We start from the raw sequence: 27,171 nt of genomic DNA on the forward strand, positions 1-27,171 counted from the left end.
AATCAAACCTGGGAAAACTGCTTGGAAGGCAGCTATGCTCACCACTATACCACCACTATAAATAAGTGTTGGTGGTATAGTGGTGAGCATAGCTGCCTTCCAAGCAGTTTTCCCGGGTTCGATTCCCGGCCAACGCATGGCTTGCTTTTCACCATTGGTGTTGTATATAACAGAGCCCACGTAGTATATAGCAATGTGGGCACCATATCCCTGTTAAAAAAAATAATTAAAATAAAAAATAGTTATATACTCACCTTCCGTCGGCCCCCAAATCCAGCCCAGGCGTTTACCGATGCTCCTCGCGACGCTCTGGTCCCAAGAGTGCATTGTGGTCTCGCGAGATGACGTAGCGGTAGGCTACGTCATCATCTCGCGAGACCGCAATGCATGGACCGGACCGTCGCGAGGAGCGGGAAAGGCCTGGGCTGAATCCGGGGGCCGACAGAAGGTGAGTATATAATGATTTTTATTTTTTTATTATTTTTAACATTAGATCTTTTTACTATTGATGCTGCCAATGCAGCACACAGAGTTAATAGCAGGGTTAGCGGAGTGCGTTACACCGCAGCATAACGCGGTCCCTTAACGCTGCCATTAACCCTGTGTGAGCGCTGACTGGGGAGGGGAGTATGGAGCAGGCACTGACGGCAAGGGAGTAGGGAGTGGCCATTTCGCGGCCGCACTGTGCCCGTCGCTAATTGGTCGTGGCCATTTGACCGCGACCAATCAGCGACTTGGGATTTCTGTGACACAGACAGAAAGACGGAAGTGACCCTTAGACAATTATATAGTAGATAAGTAACTTGTTGATACACCTTGTCCTGTAGCCCTGAAACTCCATTCCAAGACTCTTGAGTCCTCAAACACAGGGTCACAAAGTTTAGGGCTCTACACATTTTTCATACCTGTGCAATTCACCAAGTCTAAAGATTGAATGGACCCACGCTAGAATGCTAGTAGAGCCACCAGCTTATTGAAATAAAAAATTGATCTCCTAATCCAATTTGTTCCCCAATTAACGGGAATCTGTCAACAGGATTACTGCTCCCTAACTATTTTCACATGTATCTCTTTCACAGACAAGTCCAGCAATGCCTTTATATAGCTAGACCATTCCTCCATTACTGAAATCAGTGTTTGAATTGATATGTAACATAGTTAGTAAGGCCGAAAAAAGACATTTGTCCATCCAGTTCAGCCTATATTCCATCATAATAAATCCCCAGATCTACGTCCTTCTACAGAACCTAATAATTGTATGATACAATATTGTTCTGCTCCAGGAGGACATCCAGGCCTCTCTTGAACCCCTCGACTGAGTTCGCCATCACCACCTCCTCAGGCAAGCAATTCCAGATTCTCACTGCCCTAACAGTAAAGAATCCTCTTCTATGTTGGTGGAAAAACCTTCTCTCCTCCAGACGCAAAGAATGCCCCCTTGTGTCCGTCACCTTCCTTGGTATAAACAGATCTTCAGCGAGATATTTGTATTGTCCCCTTATATACTTATACATGGTTATTAGATCGCCCCTCAGTCGTCCTTTTTCTAGTCTAAATAATCCTAATTTCGCTAATCTATCTGGGTATTGTAGTTCTCCCATCCCCTTTATTAATTTTGTTGCCCTCCTTTGTACTCTCTCTAGTTCCATTATATCCTTCCTGAGCATCGGTGCCCAAAACTGTACACAGTATTCCATGTGCGGTCTAGCTAGGGATTTGTACAGAGGCAGTATAATGCTCTCATCATGTGTATCCAGACCTCTTTTAATGCACCCCATGATCCTGTTTGCCTTGGCAGCTGCTGCCTGGCACTGACTGCTCCAGGTAAGTTTATCATTAACTAGGATCCCCAAGTCCTTCTCCCTGTCAGATTTACCCAGTGGTTTCCCGTTCAGTGTGTAATGGTGATATTGATTTCTTCTTCCCATGTGTATAACCTTACATTTATCATTGTTAAACCTCATCTGCCACCTTTCAGCCCAAGTTTCCAACTTATCCAGATCCATCTGTAGCAGAATACTATCTTCTCTTGTATTAATTGCTTTACATAGTTTTGTATCATCTGCAAATATCGATATTTTACTGTGTAAACCTTCTACCAGATCATTAATGAATATGTTGAAGAGAACAGGTCCCAATACCGACCCCTGCGGTACCCCCACTGGTCACAGCGACCCAGTTAGAGACTACACCATTTATAACCACCCTCTGCTTTCTATCACTAAGCCAGTTACTAACCCATTTACACACATTTTCCCCCAGACCAAGCATTCTCATTTTGTGTACCAACCTCTTGTGCAGCAATGTATCAAACGCTTTGGAAAAATAGAGATATACCACGTCCAATGACTCACCGTGGTCCAGCCTATAGCTTACCTCTTCATAAAAACTGATTAGATTGGTTTGACAGGAGCGATTTCTCATAAACCCATGCTGATATGGAGTTAAACAGTTATTCTCATTGAGATAATCCAGAATAACATCCCTCAGAAACCCTTCAAATATTTTACCAACAATAGAGGTTAGACTTACTGGCCTATAATTTCCAGGTTCACTTTTAGAGCCCTTTTTGAATATTGGCACCACATTTGCTATGCGCCAGTCCTGCGGAACAGACCCCATCGCTAAAGAGTCCCTAAAAATAAGAAATAATGGTTTATCTATTACATTACTTAGTTCTCTTAGTACTCGTGGGTGTATGCCATCCGGACCCGGAGATTTATCTATTTTAATCTTATTTAGCCGGTTTCGCACCTCTTCTTGGGTTAGATTGGTGACCCTTAATATAGGGTTTTCATTGTTTCTTGGGATTTCACCTAGCATTTCATTTTCCACCGTGAATACAGTGGAGAAGAAGGTGTTTAATATGTTAGCTTTTTCCTCGTCATCTACAACCATTCTTTCCTCACTATTTTTTAAGGGGCCTACATTTTCAGTTTTTATTCTTTTACTATTGATATAGTTGAAGAACAGTTTGGGATTAGTTTTACTCTCCTTAGCAATGTGCTTCTCTGTTTCCTTTTTGGCAGCTTTAATTAGTTTTTTAGATAAAGTATTTTTCTCCCTATAGTTTTTTAGAGCTTCAATGGTGCCATCCTGCTTTAGTAGTGCAAATGCTTTCTTTTTACTGTTAATTACCTGTCTTACTTCTTTGTTTAGCCACATTGGGTTTTTCCTATTTCTAGTCCTTTTATTCCCACAATATATTAGGCTGAAGAGCTCTGTGTAGATCTGAAGCCTCTGTCACTCCATCTCTATTTCCGACATAGCACCACCTACTTTTTCACTACTTCTTTGCTGTGTGACTTCAGGCCAAGGAGTCATCAGTCAAGCAGGAGTTGAATAAAGTAAACATGGTCTTTCTGGTCTAATGGCAAAACAAAAAAAATAAAGTTCAATAGAGTCATTTTTCCTGCATGATTCAGCTGCAGGTAACACCCAAAGTCCTCAGCTCCTCCTGGAGCCACGTCTGTAGACTTTCCTCTCCAAACACACAACAAAGAAAAAAAAACAGTGGCTCTACATTTAACTCCCCAGCCACTGCCTTGAGGTGGAGATATGGTGAGTAGGCATCCCGCCCATCTCTGACCTATTCACCTAAAAAACCCATCACTCATCATGGCTGATTAACCCCTTCAAAACACAGCATGCAGGAGAGAAACTTATGGGTTTCTAGATCACGGAAGAAGGCAAACTTCATGACGCATATCTCCCATCACATACAGTGCCAGTGACCCTGTCACAAGCGGGATAATTACTTCATGTGATCTAGATTCTATGCTTCTCTTAATACATCCTAGAACTGTGTTTGCCTTTTTTGCTGCTGCATCACAGTGTTGGCTCATGTGCAGTCTGTGATCTATTAGTATACCCAAGTGTTTTTCACACGTGACGTTGCTTAGTCTCACTCGTCCCATTCTGTAGATGTATTTCTTGTTTTTCTTGCCTAGTTGTAGAATCTTCCATTTCTTCCTGTTAAATACCATTCTATTAGTTGCTGCCCATCGCTCAAGCTTGTTTAGATCCTTTTGAATCCTTTATCTTTTGTAGTGTTCGCTAACCCTCCTAGCATTGCATCATCTGCAAATTTGATCAGTTTACCTTCAGTTCCCTTATCTAGAGCTTTTATAAAAATTTTGAACACTGGGGCTAAGACAGAGCCTTGTGGTACCCCACTTGAAACACTCTTCCAGTTGGATGTGCAACCATTTGTCACCACTCTTTGAGTACAATCACTAAGCAAGTTATGAATCCATCTAACCATGGCCTTGTCAATCCCGAGATATACTATATCTACCACATTTCCCCGGTCCACCCAGTCAATGATTCCATCATAGACCCCAGGTGGCACTGGGTGGGAAATAGAGCTGGAAATTCAAACATTTCTCAGTAACGGATGATCGAACTGACCATGTACACCATTTTCCAAATTATTATGCAAATTACATTTTTCTCAGGTTTTCGTAAATGGTCGGTGCAAATGAGTCAGTCTAATAAAAGTCATTACCCATTAGAGTATACATCGAATTTTATTGAATAAACCTCCCAATGATAACAGTATAATCTCCAAAATGAATTAAAACTCAAAATGCACTGTTCCAAATTATTAGGCACAGTAGAATTTCTAAACATTTGATATGTTTTAAAGAACTGAAAATGCTCATTTGTGGAATTTGCAGCATTAGGAGGTCACATTCACTGAACAAAAAAGCTATTTGACTCCAAAACATCCTAACAGGCCAAGTTACATGTTAACATAGGAACCCTTCTTTGATATCACCTTCACAATTCTAGCATCCATTGAACTTGTGAGTTTTTGGAGAGTTTCTGCTTGTATTTCTTTGCATGAAGTCAGAATAGACTCCCATATCTGCTGTTTTAATGTGAACTGCCTCCCCACCTCATAGATCTTTTGCTTGATGATACTCCAAAGGTTCTCTATAGGGTTGAGGTCAGGGAAAGATGGTGGCTACACCATTAATCTCCTTTTATGCCCATAGCAGCCAATGACTCAGAGGTATTCTTTGCAGCATGAGATGGTGCATTGTCATGCATGAAGATGATTTTGCTCCTGAAGGCACGTTTCTGCTTTTTAGACCATAGAAGAAAGTTGTCAGTCAGAAACTCTATATACTTTGCAGAGGTCATTTTTATACCTTAAAGGGCCCTACCAGCTGTTTCCCCGTGATTCCGGCCCAAAACATGACTCTTCCACCTCCTTGCTGACGTCACAGCCTCGTTGGGACATGGTGGCCATCCAGCAACCATCCACTACTCCATCCATCTGGATGATCCAGGGTTGCTCAACACTCATCAGTAAACAAGACTGTTTGAAAATTAGTCTTCATGTATGTCTGGGCCCACTGCAACTGTTTCTGCTTGTGAACACTGTTTAGGGGTGGCCAAATAGTAGGTTTATGCACCACAGCAAGCCTTTGAAGGATCCTACACCTTAAGGTTCGAGGGACTCCAGAGGCACCAGCCACTTCAAATAACTTTGCTGCTTTGTAATGGTATTTTGGAAGCTGTTCTCTTAATCCAATAAATTTGTCTGGCAGAAACCTTCCTCATTATGCCTCTATCTGCATGAACTCTGTCTGTGCTCTTTTTCAGTCACAAATCTCTTCACAGTATGATGATCACTCTTACGTTTTCGTGAAATATCTAATTTTTTCATATCTTGTCCAAGGCATTGCACTATTTAACGCTTTTCAGCAGCAGAGAGATCCTTTTTCTTTCCCATATTGCTTGAAACCTGTGGCCTGCTTAATAATGTGGAACATCATTTTTAAGTAGTTTTCCTTTAATTAGAATCACCTGGAAAACTAATTATGACATGTGTTTAAGATTGATTTCAGTGATCCATTGAGCCCTGAGACACAATACCATCCACGAGTTTATTTGAAAAACAAAACAATTAAATCTTTATGACACTTAAATGAAATTTGCATAATAATTTGGAAAACCGTGTAAAGGTATTGCTGGACTTAGGTGTGGAAAGCTAAATGCACACATAAATAGTTTGGGGTCTGAAATCCTGCCTGGGGAAATGTGGATGTTGAATTTTATTGCCTGATCAATTTGTTCTCTTGGGAAATGTCCCTTCCAAAGACGTTTTGTAGCGGCTTACTCCCTTTCAATCTTGAGAACACATGCGCACTGGGCCAGTCTGAGCATGCATGTGTACTTGTGGTTGTGTGGAATACCTGTTGACTGACCAAATGTGTGGAAAGATGATCCTTATTAAAGCACTGTATATGTTTGTGTTGCTCATCAGTTAGTTAAGCAGTTTGCCAAATGACTTTGAGTCAGTACCTTTGGTACCTGTTTACACCTTGCAGTGTGGTGTGACTCGGAACTGCACTACATGGCTTGATTAAAAACTGTGGCAATACACACTTACGAGAAATGTCTTTAGTTTCTTCCACATTGCAGTCAGCGAGGACAAACAGTAAGTCCTATTAGAAAAGCAATGGGACTTGGATTTTTAAGTCATTTTCACGCATATGTAATTTTTTTTTAGTTTTTTTCTTTTTAGATAATGTAAAGCGCATTAAAAAAAATTTAATAGTATAGTGGATGAGACTTAGGCCTCGGACAGGTTTTTTCTTGTAAATTATAATCACCCTATCCTGAAATAACTTTTTAGCAGTGAGAATATGAGACATTTTGCTTGTTCATGCAGTAAGACTACGGCACGTCTTAGACACATACTGACCTTTTACAGACTATTTCCAGGAGGATTTATTAAATGAGGCTTGTGAGCCTTCACACAGAAACTACCAGAGATCATTTACTATTTTTGCATCTCATTAGACATCAACATGTTCGGCATCTTTTTCTCCAGACGTTATTTATCATTGATGACATCCTTTACCTGAGAGTCCATTTTATGATACATTTTGGACAGATTCTTTGGACCTATCTGCTGATTATATGTGTAGACATTACCTTAAGTGATCTTACCCTATTAGATGAGGGCCTGTAGAAATGACATAATTTAATGCACTTATATTATACAAAAACAGGTCCTCATAGCACAATACAATGATCCTCTTCAATTTCAAAAGCATATAACCAATAAAGACTCTTGAAGTAGCAACACGATCAACGTTTTAGGCAGGTGCGGAAAAATACTGTAAAGGTAGAATGCTTTCAAGAATAAAAGTGTTAAGAATTTATTTTTATCAATTAAAACATGCGAAGTGATCAAAACCCAAATCTAAATCAAATCAATATTTGGTGTAACCATCTTTTGCCTTCAAAACCGCATCAATTCTTCTAGATACACTTGCATAAAGTCAGGCATTTTGTAGGATTATAGTCAGGTGTACGAGAAAAACAACCTCACCTTTGTAGCAGAGTCTGACTGTCCCTCACCAAGTTTTAAATCTACTACACAACTGTTTGTACCAACGTCATATGAAAATGATGGATTATCACCTGTTCTGTGTGTACAGTGTGTGTACTGTGTAGACTGTATGTGTACTGTGTGTACAGTATCTGTACTGTGTACAGTGTGTGTACTGTATATATGTCGGTACATTGTGTGTGTACAGTATGTGTACTGTGTACAGTGTGTGTGTACTGTATATATGTCAGTACATTGTATGTGTACAGTATGTGTACTGTGTGTATACTGTATGTGTACTGTGTGTACAGTATGTGTACTGTGTACAGTGTGTGTACTGTATATATGTCGGTACATTGTGTGTACTGTGTACAGTGTGTGTGTACTGTATATATGTCAGTACATTGTATGTATGTGGGTGTACTGTGTGTACAGTATGTGGGTGTACTGTGTGTACAGTCAGGGCTGCCACTAGAAATTTCGGGGCCCCGTACTGGCAAAATTTTCGGGGCCCCCTTGAAACTCCGCCCAGGCTCCACCCCAGCCCCGCCTCCAGGCTCCACCCCACGAACTGTCCACAGTCCCACCACTCTCTCTTGGAAAATCTCCACTTCTCACCTATCACACATTGACAGTTCCCATCACCAGATCACACATATAGCCGGCAGCTTTTGTTTTGGCCAAAAGATTTTTTAAGCCGCCACCACAACAAGGTAGACACTTTTGGCCGGGCCCTACTCTACTGTAACCTACTAAATATTTGTTAAAATATGCAATACAATTTAGGTATATTTTTATTTATTTTTCAATTTTTAAAATGACCTATAATACTATATACAAGGAACAAATACCACAACACTATGACCAGATGACATATTACCACCACAGTGATCGAATAATATAAAATACAAGGAACAAATACCGCTACACCATGACCAGACCACATATTACCTCCACATCATGACCAGACCACATATTACCAACAATGACTGAATACTACAATACTGATCAGTAATACAAAAAAAACCCACAATACTATCACCATCAGTGCCATTATGCACAGGAGATCTGTAATTAGTAAGCAGTGTCTGTGTACAGATAATACAGTGATCACTGGTGACATTACACACAGGAGCTCTGTATATAATGTATAGATAATACAGTGATCACTGGTGACATTGTACACAGGACCTCTGTATATAGTATACAGTGTATAGTGTAAGTGTATAGGTAACACTGACTCACCAGTGACGTCTCTAGGTGAAGTCCTTCATCTTTCATCCAGCACAGACCGCCATCACTTTATCCAGCCAGGACTCGTCTCTGCAGGAAATAAAACAGTTATCTCGAGTTCCGCTTGTAGAACACATTACTTAATTTTCCCAACTTCTACATTACACCACATGAAGAAGGCAACATAGTATCACTCTACACAGTAACAGGACTGCCCCCCCCATTTAAAACAGTATACTCAAAAAATAAAATAAATACATCACTGCAATAATAATATCCCTTAATTAGCCCCTATGGTAATATTCGCCATCCTGGCCACCGTGTGTCTCATTTCAGGCTCCAGCCATATGTTCTCTCATCGTGCCCTCATGAGTATCCATTCTACCCCATATGATCTCCCCATCCTGCCCCATCTGTCTCCATCGTATCCATCCTGCCCCATCTGTTTCCAATCCTGCACCATCTCTGTCCAGCACTCTGCCCCATCTCTGTCCAGCACTCTGCCCCATCTCTGTCCAGCACTCTGCCCCATCTCTGTCCAGCACTCTGCCCCATCTCTGTCCAGCACTCTGCCCCATCTCTGTCCAGCACTCTGCCCCATCTCTGTCCAGCACTCTGCCCAGCACTCTGCCCAGCACTCTGCCCCATCTCTGTCCAGCACTCTGCCCCATCTCTGTCCAGCACTCTGCCCCATCTCTGTCCAGCACTCTGCCCCATCTCTGTCCAGCACTCTGCCCCATCTCTGTCCAGCACTCTGCCCCATCTCTGTCCAGCACTCTGCCCCATCTCTGTCCAGCACTCTGCCCCATCTCTGTCCAGCACTCTGCCCCATCTCTGTCCAGCTTTCTGCCCCCCATGTGTCCAGCTTTCTGCCCCCCATGTGTCCAGCTTTCTGCCCCCCATGTGTCCAGCTTTCTGCCCCCCATGTGTCCAGCTTTCTGCCCCCCCCCTGTCCAGCTTTCTGCCCCCCCCCCGTGTCCAGCTTTCTGCCCCCCCGTGTCCAGCTTTGTCCCCCCCCGTGTCCAGCTTTGTCCCCCCCCGTGTCCAGCTTTCTGCCCCCCCCCGTGTCCAGCTTTACTGCCCCCTCTGTGTCCAGCTTTACTGCCCCCTGTGTCCAGATTTACTGCCCCGTGTCCAGATTTACTGCCCCCTCTGTGTCCAGCTTTACTGCCCCCTCTGTGTCCAGCTTTACTGCCCCCTGTGTCCAGCTTTACTGCCCCCTCTGTGTCCAGCCTTCTGCCCCCCGTGTCCAGCTTTACTGCCCCCTGTGTCCAGCCTTCTGCCCCCCGTGTCCAGCCTTCTGCCCCCCGTGTCCAGCTTTACTGCCCTTCTGTGTCCAGCGGCCTTCTGCCCCCCCCCCCCGTGTCCAGCTTTACTGCCCCCATGTCCAGCGGCCTTCTGCCCCCTCTGTGTCCAGCTGCCTTCTGCCCCCTCTGTGTCCAGCTGCCTTCTGCCCCCTCTGTGTCCAGCTGCCTTCTGCCCGCTCTGTGTCCAGCTGCCTTCTGCCCCCTCTGTGTCCAGCTGCCTTCTGCCCCGTGTCCAGCTGCCTTCTGCCCCCCTGTGTCCAGCTGCCTTCTGCCCCCTCTGTGTCCAGCTGCCTTCTGCCCCCTCTGTGTCCAGCTGCCTTCTGCCCCCCTGTGTCCAGCTGCCTTCTGCCCCCCTGTGTCCAGCGGCCTTCTGCCCCCCTGTGTCCAGCGGCCTTCTGCCCCTCTGTGTCCAGCGGCCTTCTGCCCCCTCTGTGTCCAGCGGCCTTCTGCCCCCTCTGTGTCCAGCGGCCTTCTGCCCCCTCTGTGTCCAGCGGCCTTCTGCCCCCTCTGTGTCCAGCTGCCTTCTGCCCGCTCTGTGTCCAGCTGCCTTCTGCCCCCTCTGTGTCCAGCTGCCTTCTGCCCCCTCTGTGTCCAGCTGCCTTCTGCCCCCCTGTGTCCAGCTGCCTTCTGCCCCCTCTGTGTCCAGCTGCCTTCTGCCCCCCTGTGTCCAGCTGCCTTCTGCCCCCGTGTCCAGCTTTACTGCCCCCCTGTGTCCAGCTGCCTTCTGCCCCCGTGTCCAGCTGCCTTCTGCCCCCTCTGTGTCCAGCTGCCTTCTGCCCCCCTGTGTCCAGCGGCCTTCTGCCCCCCTGTGTCCAGCGGCCTTCTGCCCCCCTGTGTCCAGCTGCCTTCTGCCCCCCTGTGTCCAGCGGCCTTCTGCCCCCCTGTGTCCAGCTGCCTTCTGCCCCCTCTGTGTCCAGCCTTCTGCCCAAACTCCCCCCCCCCCCCCGATCGCCGCTCTTAATAGAAAAAAAAAAAAGTTCTACTTACCGATGCGGGCCCCCTCTGCTCACCGGGCCCCTTACGCCAGTCACGGCTGTAATGCCCTGATGGCGGCCCTGTGTACAGTATATATGTGTGTACAGTGTGTGTGCTGTATGTGTAGTGTGTACAGTATGTGTGTACTGTATATATGTGGGTACATTGTGTTTACTGTGTACAGTATGTGTACTGTCTGTGTACTGTGTGTACAGTGTGTGTGTACTGTATATATGTGTGTACAGTATGTGTACTGTCTGTGTACTGTGTGTACAGTGTGTGTGTACTGTATATATGTGTGTACAGTATGTGTACTGTGTGCTGTATGTGTACTGTGTACTGTATGTGTGTACTGTGTGTGTACAGTATATGTGTGTACAGTATGTGTGTGCTGTATATGTGTACAGTATGTGTGTGTGGACAGTATATATACATGTGTTTGTGTGTATATATAAAATATGTATAATACTTACGTACTTTAAGTAATTAAACTTGCAGCAGTGTATGCAGCTTGCAGTCAGGCTCATGAGCTGCTGACTACAGTTGTAAAATTAACAGACATTGTTAATGACAATTTTGTAGTGCAGTTATGGAGTGCAGAGTACATTTATTACAAAAACTATTTTCTTTTTTGTTTGTCTCCCTTTGCTACCAATCACATGCATGTGTAATGAGTTACCGTTTTCAGTGGAGCTCTAACCCACTCTGCCATCACATGACTGCATTTGAGACCGAATTACACAGTGTCTGTTGTTTGGAGCGGAGGTCACTTTTTGGAATTTTCTCTATGTACAGTTAGGTCCATATGTATTTGGACAGAGACAACATTTTTCTAATTTTGGTTATAGACATTACCACAATGAATTTTAAACAAAACAATTCAGATGCAGTTGAAGTTCAGACTTTCAGCTTTCATTTGAGGGTATCCACATTAAAACTGGATGAAGGGTTTAGGAGTTTCAGCTCCTTAACATGTGCCACCCTGTTTTTAAAGGGACCAAAAGTAATTGGACAGTTGACTCCAGGGCTATTTCATGGACAGGTGTGGGCAATCCCATCGTTATGTCATTCTCAATTAACCCCTTAGTGACAGAGCCAATTTGGTACTTAATGACCAGGCCAATTTTTGCAATTCTGACCACTGTCACTTTATGAGGTTATAACTCTGGAACGCTTCAACGGATCCCGTTGATTCTGAGATTGTTTTTTCGTGACATATTGTACTTCATGTTAGTGGTAACATTTCTTCGATAATACTTGCGATTATTTATGAAAAAACCGGAAATATGGCGAAAATTTTTAAAATTTTGCAATTTTTAAACTTTGTATTTTTATGCCCTTAAATCAGAGAGATATGTCATGAAAAATAGTTAATAAATAACATTTCCCACATGTCTACTTTACATCAGCACAATTTTGGAAACAAAATTTTTTTTTTTGTTAGGGAGTTATAAGGGTTAAAAGTTGACCAGCAATTTCTCATTTTTACAACACCATTTTTTTTTAGGGACCACATCACATTTGAAGTCATTTTGAGGGGTCTATATGATAGAAAATAATGAAGTGTGACACCATTCTAAAAACTACACCCCTCAAGGTTCTCAAAACCACATTCAAGAAGTTTATTAACCCTTTACGTGCTTCACAGGAACTGAAACAATGTGGAAGGAAAAAATTAACATTTAACTTTTTTTTGCAAACATCTTAATTCAGAACCATTTTTTTTATTTTCACAAGTGTAAAAACAGAAATGTAACCATAAATTTTGTTATGCAATTTCTCCTGAATACGCCAATACCCCATATGTGGGGGTAAACCACTGTTAGGGCGCACCGCAGAACTTAGAAGTGAAGGAGCGCCGTTTGACTTTTTCAATGCAGAATTGGCTGGAATTGAGATCAGACGCCATGTCACGTTTAGAGAGCCCCCGATGTGCCTAAACAGTGGAAACCCCCCACAAGTGACACCATTTTGGAAACTAGACCCCTTAAGGAACTTATCTAGATGTGTGGCGAGCACTTTGAACCCCCATGTGCTTCACAGAAGTTTATAACGTAGAGCCGTGAAAAAAAAAAATTGCATTTTTTCTACAAAAATGATCTTTTTGCCCACAAATTTTTATTTTCACAAGGGTAACAGGAGAAATTAGACCACTAAAGTTGTTGTGCAATTTCTCCTGAGTACGTCGATACCCAATATGTGGGGGTAAACCACTGTTTGGGCGCACCGCAGAGCTTGGAAGAGAAAGAGTGCCGTTTTACTTTTTCAATGTAGAATTGGCTGGAATTGAGATCGGACGCCATGTCGCGTTTGGAGAGCCCCTGATGTGCCTAAACAGTAGAAATCCCCCACAAGTGACCCCATTTTGGAAACTAGACCCCCCATGGAACTTATCTAGATGTGTGGTGAGAACCTTGAATGCCCAAGTGCATTCAAGTGCAAGATTTTTTAGCCACCAAATTTTTATTTTCACAAGGGTAACAAGAGAAATTGGACCCCAAAAGTTGTTGTCCAATTTGTCCTGAGTATGCTGGTACCCCATATGTGGGGGTAAACCACTGTTTGGGCGCACGGCAGAGCTCGGAAGGAAGGAGCGCCGTTTTGGAATGCAGACTTTGATAGAATGGTCTGCGGGTATTATGTTGCGTTTGCAGAGCCCCTGATGTACCTAACCAGTAGAAACCCTCCACAAGTGACCCCATTTTGGAAACTAGACCCCCCAAGGAACTTATCTAGATGTGTGGTGAGAACTTTGAATGCCCAAGTGCTTCACAGAAGTTTAGAATGCAGAGTCGTGAAAATAAAAAATATTTTTTTTTTCCACAAAAAAGATATTGTAGCCCCCAAGTTTTTATTTTCACAAGGGTAACAGGAGAAATTGGACTGCAATAGTTGTTGTCCAATTTATCCCGAGTACGCTGATGCACCATATGTGGGGGTAAACCACTGTTTGGGCGCACGGCAGAGCTCAGAAGGGAGGGAGCACCATTTGACTTTTTGAGCGCAAAATTGGCTGTCGTGTTTGGAGACCCCCTGATGTACCTAAACAGTGGAAACCCCCCAATTCTAGCTCCAACCCTAACCCCAACACACCCCTAACCCTAATCCCAACCTGATCCATAATCCTAATCACTAACCCTAACCATAATCACAACCCTTATCCCAAAACAACCCTAATGTCAACCCTAACCATAACCCTAATCAAAACCCTAAATCCAACACACCCCTAATCCTAATCTCAACCCTAACCTCAAACCTAACCCTAATCCCAATACACCCCTAATCACAACCCTAACCTTAACCCTAATCCCAAACCTAACCCTAATCCCAAGCGTAACCCTAATGCCAACCCTAACCCTAATACCAACCCTAATCCAAACCCTAACCCTAATCCAAACTCTAACCCTAACTTTAGCCCCAACCCTAGCCCTAACTTTAGCCCCAACCCTAACCCTAGCCCTAGGGCTACTTTCACACTTGCGTCGTTTGGCATTCCGTCGCAATCCGTCGTTTTGGACAAGAAACGGATCCTGCAAATGTGCCCGCAGGATGCGTTTTTTGCCCATAGACTTGTATTGCCGACGGATCGTGACGGATGGCCACACGTCGCGTCCGTCGTGCACTGGATCAGTTGTGTTTTGGCGGAGCGTCGGCACAAAAAACGTTCAATGAAACGTTTTTTTGTACGTCGCATCCGCCATTTCTGACCGCGCATGCGTGGCCGTAACTCCGCCCCCTCCTCCCCAGGACATAGATTGGGCAGCGGATGTGTTGAAAAACTACAGCTGCTGCCCACGTTGTGCACAATTTTCACAACGTGCGTCGGTATGTCGGGCCGACGCATTGCGACGGCCCCGTACCGACGTAAGTGTGAAAGAAGCCTAACCCTAAGTTTAGCCCCAACCCTAACCCTAAATTTAGCCCCAACCCTAACCCTAAATTTAGCCCCAACCCTAACCCTAAATTTAGCCCCAACCCTAGCCCTAACCCTAGCCCTAACCCTAACCCTACCCCTAACCCTAATTTTAGCCCCAACTGCTGTTCTCCTGCCGGCCGGCAGATGGAGACAGATGGCGGGCGCACTGGGCATGCGTCCGCCATGTTCTTCTGCCGGTGGCCAGGAGGAGCAGCAAGAGGATCCAGGGACCTAGGTGAGTATGCTAGGGTCCCCGAATCCCCCTATTTCTCTGTCCTCTGATGTGCGATCACATCAGAGGACAGAGAATTACACTTTACTTTTTTTTTTTTTTTTGCGGTCGCCGGTAAACAGTTAATTACCGGCGATCGCAAAACAGGGGTCGGTAATACCGACCCCGATCATGCTCTTTGGGGTCTCGGCTACCACCGGCAGCCGAGACCCCAAAGATTCTCCCGGTGCTGGCCGGCGGGCGCACTGCGCATGCGCCCGCCATTTTGAAGATGGTGGCGCCCACCGGGAGACACGAGGAGCATCAGGGGAGCTAGGTGAGTATTGGGGGGCCACCTGGGACCCCTTTTCTCTGTCCTCCGATGTGCGATCACATCGGAGGACAGAGAAATTAAAAAGAGATCGCTTTTTTTTTTTTTTTTGCGATCGCCGGTAAACGGTTAATTACCGGCGATCGCAAATGCGGGGTGGGTTAAAAAACCCCCGAATCATGTTCTCTGGGGTCTCGGATACCCTCGGCAGCCGAGACCCCGGAGAAAATCGGCCTCTGGGGGGCGCTATGGACTTTTTCCACAGCGCCGTTAATTAACGGCGCTGTGGTTTAAGTACCCTTAGCGGCCGCCGTTAAAAGGCGTATCGGCAGTCGCTAAGGGGTTAAGCAGATAAAAGGCCCGGAGTTGATTTGAGGTGTGGTGTTTGCATTTGGAAGGTTTTGCTGTGAAGTAAACATGCGGTCACAGGAGCTCTCCATGCAGGTGACACAAGCCATCCTTAAGCTGCGAAAACAGAAAAAACCCATCTGAGAAATTGCTACAATATTAGGAGTGGCAAAATCTACAGTTTGGTACATCCTGAGAAAGAAAGAAAGCACTGGTGAACTCATCAATGCAAAAAGACCTGGGTGCCCACGGAAGACAACAGTGGTGGATGATCGCAGAATAATCTCCATGGGGAAGAGAAACCCCTTCACAACAGCCAACCAAGTGAACAGCACTCTCCAGGAGGGCGGCGTATCAATATCCAAATCTACCATAAAGAGAAGACTGCAAGAAAGTAAATACAGAGGGTTCACTGCATGGTGCAGCCACTCAAGCATCAAGAATAAAAAGACTGGACTTTGCTAAAAAACATCTAAAAAAGCCAGCACAGTTCGGGAAGACCATTCTTTGGACAGATGAAACCAAGGTCAACCTCTACCAGAATGATGGAAAGAGAAAAGTATGGCGAAAGTGTGGTACAGCTCATGATCCAAAGCATACCACATCATCTGTAACACACGGCGGAGGCAGTGTGATGGCTTGGGCATGCATGGCTTCCAGTGGCACTGGGTCACTAGTGTTTATTGATGATGTGACAGGACAGAAGCAGCCGAATGAATTCTGAGGTATTCAGAGACATACTGTGTGCTCAGATCCAGCCAAATGCAGCCAAACTGATTGGTCGTCGTTTCATACTACAGATGGACAATGACCCAAAGCATAAAGCCAAAGCAACCCAGGAGTTTATTAAAGCAAAGAAGTAAAATATTCTTGAATGGCCAAGTCAGTCACCTGATCTCAACCCAACTGAGCAGCATTTCACTTGTTAAAGACTAAACTTCAGACAGAAAGGCCCACAAACAAACAGCAACTGGAAACCACCGCAGTGAAGGCCTGGCAGAGCATCAAAAAGGAGGAAACACAGCGTCTGGTGATGTCCATGAGTTCAAGACTTCAGGCAGTCATTGCCAACAAAGGGTTTTCAAACCAAGTACTAAAAATGAACGTTTTATTTAAAATTATTGAATCTGTCCAATTACTTTTGGACCCTTTAAAAACAGGGTAGCACATGAACCCTTCATCCAATTTTAATGTGGATACCCTCAAATGAAAGCTGAAAGTCTGAACTTCAACTGCATCTGAATTGTTTTGTTTATAATTCATTGTGGTAATGTCTATAACCAAAATTTGAAAAATGTTGTCTGTCTAAATATATGTGGACCTAACTGTAAGTCTATAAGACCCAGAACTAAGCTTTATATCCTCAAATCTGAGTCTCCTAGACTCACTTTGAAAAAAATGGCCACCTCTCCACACAAGAATGCTGTGTGATTTGGCATGGTGACGGATGCAGTGATGTGACGACGGACCAGAGTGCCGCTGAAAGCGGCAGAAGATGGCAAATAGGGAATGTATTACTGCGCGTATGATTGCTATCACCAGAGTGGTCCTATAAGTTTATATATGGCCGGATTTTCTTATGGCTGTAAGCCATGTGCAGCCTTCTATCCTGGCAGTGGTAAGGACAGTGTAAGAGCTTTGGGGTCTTCCATGGTTGCATTACTGCCCCATGCTTAATTTTCAATTTGGAATAATAACAGCAATTTCCTTTCCAACTTCTTATGCACAATAGAGTTAATGAGGGGAACGATTTGTTACATTGTTAATCATGCTGTCATGGTTATAACTGACTTAATCTTCATAGATTTTAATTGGCTTTATCTGTAACCATGCAATGTGATTACAAGGAGATTCACAACCAATGCATTAAATTAAAATCTGGGTTTATTGTCTATTGTCTAACTATTCAAGAGAAATTTGAAAATAATGATTTATTAAAAGTGTGAAGAATGGAGCAGTTTGCATTGTGAATGTCCTTTTAAAGGCGAACTCCATCAAGTTTAATTGGTCTCCTATAAATAAGACTGGTCCTAGCATAAGTGTGAAATATATATTAGATTATTGGTTAATTTCCATGTAGCTCCCTTCATAGAAACCATAAAATTACTTTATGCTGTATATTAAGTTCTGTTTGAACTACATGGATTATTTCAGCATCATGAGTATTGGGACACCCCACAAAATGACATCTTCCACTTTCGGCAGGGGACTCTCCAGACTGATGTAAGGCCTCCTGCAAGTCCTGAGGAGGCGATGAATGAAATAGGAATCTCTGCTATACCCCTCCATATGACCCTGATCTGGGTTAGATTTATACACGTGCAATTTGTATAAATGATAAATTAGCTTTATTGTTTATGATCTTGTCCGGTGTAAATGGGCCAGATGTGCTGAAATAGTGGTTCTTCAAACATGAAGTTCAATCTAGACAGCCAAAATAAACTGTGTATGCAGTAAATGCAACAGAGGTAAGACTTAAACGTATTGTTTAAAAGAGAATCTGTCATCAGGTTTTTGCCGCCCCATGTGAAAGTGACATAAAGGGTCAGAGACCCTGAATCCAACATTGGGTCACGTATTGGATTCCTTGATGTAGTTTTATAAAGAAAGTCTCTCTTACCTGATGCAGCTCTATTAGTCTTATAAACAATCTCCTGTTATGTAATCCTCGATATTCATGAGCTCTGACTAATCCAGCTCTTTAGGAATAATCAACATCTTTCTGCCTATGCACAGTAAACACAGAAAGCTGTTAATCAATGTTGTGGGTAGAGTTATATAGAGCTCATCCTCGAGAGGACCATCAGATATGCGCATGCATTTTATCAAACAGACTAGAAGAAGCCCAGTAATAGCCCATTTACACATCCAGATTCACAGGGCGACAAATGTTCTATGCAAACAGAATAATCATGAATGCAATAGTTGTGTTGCATAGGACATCATGTTCTCAGCAGCACATCTTGGTTACACAGGATGATGTGCTGTCGATAACTGATATTTTAAACCGACTTACACAGGGACAAATGTTTTGTTCATTCATCGGGTGATTGCCGGCCGGTTTACGATAATGGGAAACAAGTTTGTTACCAATTATTGGCCAATCTAAATAAGCCTAAGGTGATATATTGCTAGAATCAGTGTCTCTCTTCCTATTTTATGCTGCTTTCTGTTAAGGAAGTATAAACCTAGTGATGGATTCCCTTTGAGTCCAGAGAACCTCTTGATACAGCCTGATTATGAAGTTTTGTGCCCATGTCTGTTAGGAAGTTGACCTCTTTTTTTTTTTTTGTTTTCTACCATTTAAATTCAGGTCATTGCCAGCGATCCATTCTGGGTCCCAACTACGGAGGAGGAATACTTACACTTCGGAGAGAAAGCGGACTCTGAAAATCAAGCAAGGAAATACATGAACTCTGTGAGGAAACGTAAAGGACTTTATGTGGAGGAGAAGATTGTGGAACACGCAGAGAAGCAGAGGACTCTGAGCAAGAACAAATAATTATTCTCAGCTTCTTTCTCTGTTCTTGTTGTAAAGTTTCCCCAGTAATTATTTGTATGTGTTGCTCGTAGTCTAAAACTTTCACAGGCTGTGGAGCAGATTTTAATAAATGTAACTGATGAGACAATTGACTCTGCTAGTGTTTTCTGTCTGTTAATAACTCCTAGTGTGTAGGCTTGTACTATCCTCAGTCTGCAGAGCCAGAAGCTAAACCCTCCGCAGAGTCGCAGTCAGATACAAAGGCGTTCTGTAAGCTGGGCTGCCGACACCATTAATAAGTGCTGAACGTTGGTAGAAAAGAGCATGCCTTGTATATATGAATACATACAATCTCATACTTATGTACTCGGGTCACGTACTGTAATATGATCGTTATTATACCCACCAAGCATGTCAGCTCATTCCATTATTGGAGTTCTCTTCACATTAGTTGCTGCATTTGGAGAACTAAAGTAGAACTCGATGTTCTGTCAGGTTAGATCAATATCATTATCATCTGAAAAGCTACTTTGTCTCATATTAAAATTAAAACTCATATGTTTTCTGTGGCTCTGGAACTCAGCCATGCTGCCCTTCTCCCCACTGTATTGTGTGTGGCTTTAAAGTGAACCTGTCAGCAGGATTGTGCACAGTAACCTACAGGAAGTGTCAGGTCGGAGCCATTATACTGATTACAATGATGCCTTGGTTAATGAAATCTGTCTTGTGGTTGTTGTGTAACTTTTATTTTCAGTTTTGAGTTATTGATATGCCCGTGCTTCGGGGTAGCCTGTGGGGGGTGCTTCACGTGGTGCTCTGATTGGCTATTCATAATGCAGATTGCTGACAGGTCACTCATTCCTCTCTGACCTGCCCCCTATTTTACATACTGATTATTATATGTGTTGAAGAAACAAAATATCACCTTCAGCAGGCAGGGGATGATCGCATGTATAATGTGCATTAAATTGTTTTATTTAAGCAGAGACATTGATTCTGAAAATATATATATATATATATATATATATCAAAATGGCTCCAGCATCTGTCGGCGGTTCAATAGATGCTACTGCGCAGGTGCCATTTTGCTACAGGTAAAAAAAAAATTGTCTCCACCAAGATTGGCAATCCCATGCATGCTACTGTGCAGTCGCCACCGTAGCCATCGTGGTGGAGACCTTTTTTTTGCCTGCGCAGTAGCTTCTATTGGATCACTAATAGATGTTACGCCATTTTGAGAAAAAAAAATATTTTTCATAATGAATGTATATGACTAAATAAAACAATTTAATGCACATTATCCATGATTTTTTTCAATACATATAATAATCAGTATGTAAAATAGGGGGCAGGTTACTGAGGGATCAGTGACCTGTCAGATGCCATCAGTATGAATAGCTAAGCTGAGCACCACCAGAATGGCCACCCATAGCCCCACCCATACTGAGGCAGGAGAATCTCATTAACTCAAAACAAAGATTAAGCAACAACCACAAGACCGATTTCATCAAGCAAGGTATCATTGTAATCAGTATAACGGCGCCGACCTGACACTGTAGGTTACTCAACACAATCCTGCTGACAGCTTCACTTGGACAACTGCAGAAGAAACCTCCCTGATTTGCCCTGCATGAGCACAAAAGGTAGCTAAGGTAAACCCCATGGTTAAATGGGCAGGTCTACAGAAGGCCACAAGCCAAAGATGAACTGGTTAAGAGGAGTTTAATTGAAAACAATTTCCAGAAATACAGGTTTTTGAGTTAAGTTATTAGACATTATAAAAAATGTTAAATTTGTATTCGCCAGGTATGGTGACATTTTTCCAAAAATCTCAAGCACTCCGACAGCCTTGGTAATGTCAAAGTAGCCTCAACATGAAAACAGATGGTAGCTCTGTAGCATCAACAGCCCATTTAATAACCCGTACATGGACAGACTTTTCATGGTTGTAGAATTAAAAAAGGCCCCCAAATTTTCCACCTTAGTCACCTGTTATCAGACAGATAGTTCTGTGCAGAGGACTGACTCAAACTGATGGTGTCGCTGTTAGAGGTAACATCATCCTGCTGTTACTGAGAGCTCATTGTTCAAATTTACTGGGACCAACGTATTTTCATAAAATGCGAGTTGAATTCAATTTACATTGAATCAATTTCATCACCTCTAGTTGTAGTCTTTTCAGTAATATCAATATCAATCCGTTGTTTAGTGAAAGAAGAAGTTACAATATTAAAAAAAGCCCAGTGTGCAGATTTCAAATTTATCTTTTTAATACAAATTATAATATGAATAATAAAGCAATATTGCAAAAAAAACTACTTTAACATTTTAACACCAAATCCTGACTTAAACTTCATTTCATTTTCCCTTTAACCACTTTGCTCTCTGCAGAAGTTCTACAAGACTGACTGTTTCAGGATCTTGTAGAAAATGATGCAGACTAACAAATTGTGAAGGCAACTAGATTTGTTTTGTTCAATCTGGCAATTAATTTTCCTTTAACTATACAACGTTTTTATGCGCATGTTAACTATAATTGTTACACTTGGTTTTGATTGAAAGGTCCTGAAGATCATTCTTGGCGTGCTCTCTCTCTCTTCTCTGCTTAAAAAAAAATCAGTATTAACAATATTTGGGAATTGCTGGTTAAGCAATGTGCTACTTGTTAGCAATAATGTGCTGAAACTAGATCTACTCTTACAGAGTACCTGTCACCAGGTAAAAAAAAAGTTTTCATTTGTATATTATTCCCGCTGCTCCCTTGAGTATTACATTTTCCTAAAAATCCGCCATATGCTTCCAGAGTTGTGGATCTTTTTATTTTACTGCAAATTTTTATTGTCTTTACATTGGGTGTATTTCACATTACGTACAGCAAAGACCCAATTAAGATTGACTCATCCCAGAGAAGTTTGAAAGCAGTGTTGCTTCACAATGGAAATATGAAACCATCAATCACTATTGCTCACTCATATCATCTAAAGGAAAGTTATGAAAATCTGTGAGTTGTTTTGGATGCTATACAATATAAGCATCATCATTGGAATATCTGTGGAGATTTGAAAGTGACTGGTCTGCTAATGGGAATGCAAGGAGGTTTCACAAAATATTGTTGCTTCTTGTGTTTATGGGACTGTAGAAATACAGTAGAGCAATTATGTTGTGATTGGGGACAGAGAAACATCTATGCTCCAGGTAGAGACAATGTTCAGCATAATCCTTTAGGTGCTCCAACAAAAATCTTTCTTCCTCCAATACATATAAAGTTGGGATTGATTAAAAACTTTGTGAAAGCCATGGCAAAGACAAATTCACAAGGGTTCCAGTACATTTCACATGCAAATTGCCTCTTCAGAGAAAAAGAGGACTTAAACTCTATAGCTCCACCTGTCGGAAGTAGCAATCCTACAAGTCATAATCAACCCTTTAACGAGTCATTCAATATGACTTAAGATAAAAGCCAAATCAGTATCTCAATTCGCAGACACGGTGTTTCGGGCTGTTGGTCCTAGTCAGTGCGAAGCATGAGAACTAATTTGGCTAGATGAGAGGCTCTGGATTGGGGTCTAAGGGGCAACGTTTCTCCTTATGCAGAGTGACATATCACCTCTGACTTGTCAAGGTAAGGAGGCTTATTCGCCATGCAATGCTCCTCTGGGAAATATAATATGCAAATTGCCTCTAAAGAGAAAAAGAGGACTTAAACTCTATAGCGCCATCTGTTGGAAGTAGCGATACTACAAGTCACAATCAACCCTTTAACGAGTCGTGCAATATGACTTATGATGAAAGCCAAATCAGTATCTCAATTCCCAGACACTGTGTTTCGGGCTGTTGGCCCTCGTCAGTGCGAAGCATGGGAACTAATTTGGCTAGATGAGAGGCTCTGGACTGAGGTCTAAAGGGCAACGTTTCTCCTTATGGAAAGTGACATACCATCTCTGGCTTGTCAAGGTAAGCCCGAAACACCGTGTCTGCAAATTGAGATACTGATTTGGCTTTTATCCCAAGTCATATTGCACAACTTGTTAAAGGGTTGATTGTGACTTGTAGGATCACTACTTCCAACAGGTGGCGCTACAAAGTTTAAATCCTCTTTTTCTCTGAAGAGGCAATTTGCATATTATATTTCCTAGAGGAACATTGCACGGCGAATAAGCCTCCTTACCTTGACAAGCCAGAGCTGGTATGTCACTCTCCATAAGGAGAAACGTTACCCCTTAGACCACAGTACATTTCACAGAAATTCTCCAGCATTCCACCAGCAAAACTGAAGGAAGGGGTATTTTTAGGTCCTCAGATCAGAGAGCTTATGAGAAATTATGTGTTTGAAGGAACTCTAAATGATAAGGAATTGAGATCTTGGAAAAGCTTCAAGTGGATCTGTGAAAACTTCTTAGGAAAAAAAATCTCAAGAATATGTTGAAGGTGTTGAGAAACTGCTAAATGCATACCAGTGTCTTGGATGTCACATGTCTCTGAAAATGCACTCTTTGCATTCACATTTAGATTTCTTCCCTCAACATTTTGGGTATGTAAGCAGTGAACAAGGCGAGCGGTTTCACCAGGACGTTGAAGTAATGGAACACCGCTACCAGGGTCTTTAGAATGCCTCAATGATGACAGACTACTGTTGGATGTTATATAAGGACAACCCTGAAAAATCGTATCAACAACAGTCTAATGTCAAGCACTTTTAATTTTTGCTCATATTTTGGTTTCTATTTTGCATGTGAAATTATTTTGGTTCAATAAAAACGGTTTTGTAATGTGAACCATTTTTTTCTGATATGTAGATTACTGTTTACTTAATGTTGCCAGTATATTTCCTATACCTTATAATAATGATGCTGCTCCATGGAAACTATACGTGCTACAGAAAAACTATGTACATTTTTGAAATTAGGACAAAAAGATGATTCGGAAAAGTACAAAGTCACCTGCGATGATCACAAAAAACATTTTTTCCAGTTCACCACCTGACAGCACCATTGGAGGACGTCCTTCTTACCCTCAGTGGGACAGGAACAACAAGCGGTTAAAAGGACCCTCCCCACTCCACCCACCAGTTTTTTTCCTGTACCACTGTGGATGGGAATGGCAAGCTTTTCCTCCGACTGTGCTGTGCAGATGGTGGGGATCAGGGGGGCCCATCCTTTCCCTTCCCTGTGGCAAGACATCTGCGGCTGATACCTGCTATGGGGAGTCTCTCAGCCTCCCCAGTGCAGCGCTGCTACTGGGGTCAGGTCCGTCTCCTCCGCTCAGGTGGCTCTCGGTCCGGGCACCTGTCTGCCGGGGGTGAGTGCGGCGTCCGCTTCCAGCATGCGGCCGGTTCCAGCATGCGGCCGCAGCTTTCTCCAGAGACCGCTTCCAAGCGGCCACTTCTGGGTCCAGCGGCCGCGTCACTTCCGGCCGCGACAGCCACGTCACTTCCGGTCGCGGCCAACGCGGGAGCATGGCGCCGGCAGCAGCGCTGGCCTCGGGTGAGGCGTTACAGCTCGGTCAACCGCAGCAGCGGTAAGGAGGGCAGGATCAACCAGGTAAATCCTATATAAACGTCTTAAGGGGTCTTTATGCCGCCGGCCATCCTGACAGGGAGCACTCGGCTATACGGCTAGAATTGTCCTCATTATGGAGGAAACAGCCAGACCTAAGGGGACAGACCAGCTTCAGGGGCACGTGAGTGGGCTATACTAAGCCATACCACAATGCTCACCCCTCCCTTTTCTTCCCTTTCTACGGAGTATATCTATGTATCTCTATCCTAGGCAGAGTCTCCCATCCCCGCACCCGAAATGAAAAAATCAGGGAAAAGTAAATGCCCGATATGTGCTGCTAAATTTCCGGAAAAGTGGCGGAAGCCACTGTGCAAGTCGTGCACATCTAAGATTGTGGGTGATGAACAGACTGCATTATTAGCCAGTATGAGGACAATGATTCGTCAGGAGGTTCAGGTATCCATCTCAAGCTTGAATCTTCCCCAGATAAGTCAGTCGGAACCGCAAACCTCACGGAAAAGGCCAAGAGTCTAGTCCCTCTTCCGAAGGAGAGATTTCAGAAGATTCAGACCAGGAAGAAAGAGAGGGATCATTGGGCACAAGGAAGAGATATCTCTTCTCTGCGGCAGATACAGATGAGCATCTTCATGCAGTTCGTAACACCATGCAGTTACAGGAAACGCCAGAAGAGACCTCGATCCAGGATGAAATGTTTGGCGGGTTACATGCCCAAGTCACAAAGGTTTTTCCAGTCAACAGCCACATCCGTTCCATGATTCTAAAAGAATGGGAGGAAGCGGAGAAGAGATTAATAGTACCTAGAGACTTCAGACTCGGTCTGCCTTATAATCCAGAGGACATTATAGTATGGGATGAAGTTCCCAAGATTGATGTTCCATTAGCAAAGGTGGCGAAGAAGCCCTTAATTCTATTTGAGGATTCCTCCGCTTTAAAGGATCCAATCGATCGCAAAGCAGATGGACTGCTCAGGAGAACTTGGGAATCCTCGGCAGCAATTATACGGGCCAATATAGCTGCAACATCGGTAGCCCGGTCAATGCATCTATGGATAGATGATTTGGAGGAACATCTCAAAGCTAAGACTTCCAGAGATGTTATTCTCAAATCTCTACCTTTACTGAAACTCGCAACAGGTTTTATGGCAGACGCTTCAGCAGAATCCGTGCGCTTCGCCACCAGAAGCGAGTCCTTGTCCAACGCGGCAAGAAGAGCTATCTGGCTAAAGACTTGGTCAGGGGATATCCAATCAAAAAATAAACTGCGGAATCCCATTCTCAGGGAATAAAGTATTTGGGCCTATTCTAGATGACATTTTAGAAAAAGCCTCAGATAAAAAGAAAGGGTTCCCTGAAGAGAATACTAAAAAATTCCAGCCCTTTCGTGTATCCCGACCTGGTCAGAAGACAGACTACAGGGGAAAAGGGAAGACTGGGAGGTGGTCTTATCCCAAGGGTGTATCCCATCTTCCCAAGTGCAGGTGCAGGAAAGTCGAATAAATGACATCAAGGTGGGTGGTCGGTTACTAAAATTTCTAGGGGGTTGGCAGAAAGTATCCCAAAATCCTTGGATTCTGCAGGTAATTGCTCAAGGGTACAAGCTAGAGTTCTCCAAGAGTCCCCCAGAAAGATTTGTTGTAACTCGACCCTGTCTGCTCTCAGACTCCTCTATGTGGACAAACATCCAGGAGTTGATACATCCCAGTACCCATCTCAGAAAGAGGCAAGGGCCATTACTCTCACTTGTTTTCAATAAAAAACCTTCGGGAGACTCCCGAACGATTATAAATTTAAAACCCTTAAACAGGTGGGTTCGGTACAAAAGATTCAGGATGGAATCTATAAAGTCCACAACGCCTCTCATAGACAAAGATATGGTGATGTGCACCTTAGATCTAAGCAATGTATACTACCATGTCCCAATACACACTTCCTACCAAAAGTTTCTGAGATTCGCCCTAATGAACAAAGGAATAATGTATCACTTCCAGTTCGGATGTCTCCCCTTCGGGCTTGCTTCGGCACACAGAATATTCAACAAACTAATGTCGGAAGTTGAAGCCCATCTAAGGAACCAGAATGTTGCCATAGTGCCATATCTGGATGACTTTCTGATAATGGCGTGATCAGCGAAACTTCTCGAGATAGACTGCAGCTTCACACGTTCCATTCTACAAGGCCTGGGGTGGATTGTGAATTGGAAGAAATCATGCCTGGTCCCAAATTCCAGAATGAAATTTTGGGGGTCATATTAGACTCCAACGTCAGAACATCTTTTTTACCGGAAGACAGACAGGAGGCCTTGATCAGGCACATGCACCAATTCAGAAGGAGTACCCCCTCCACGAGAGGCAATGAGGATTCTGGGCTTTATGACGGCATGCATACCCTGTGTGAAATGGAGCCAATTCCACTCGTGGGGATTGCAGAGAGAGATTTTGAAATCTTGGAACAGGAAACAGGGCTCCCTGGACAGGAAGATGATTGTTTCTCCGTCAGTAAA

At 43.4% G+C, this 27,171-nt stretch overlaps 1 protein-coding gene across 2 annotated transcripts in view; it reads left to right on the forward strand.

Moving 5' to 3' along the window:
• The window catches only part of EFL1 (elongation factor like GTPase 1), a 488,390-nt gene extending 469,089 nt beyond the window's left edge, over positions 1-19,301 (forward strand). For both annotated transcript variants that reach the window (XM_069766104.1, XM_069766103.1), the window contains exon 20: positions 18,986-19,301. In XM_069766104.1, coding sequence (XP_069622205.1) covers positions 18,986-19,174 — 189 coding nt within the window. In that variant the 3' untranslated portion in view covers positions 19,175-19,301. The remainder of the gene's footprint in view (positions 1-18,985) is intronic.
• Positions 19,302-27,171: the final 7,870 nt, after the last annotated feature.

This window comes from Ranitomeya imitator, chromosome 4, assembly GCF_032444005.1.
Source record: "Ranitomeya imitator isolate aRanImi1 chromosome 4, aRanImi1.pri, whole genome shotgun sequence".
In the NCBI taxonomy this organism is placed as follows: Eukaryota; Metazoa; Chordata; class Amphibia; order Anura; family Dendrobatidae; genus Ranitomeya; species Ranitomeya imitator.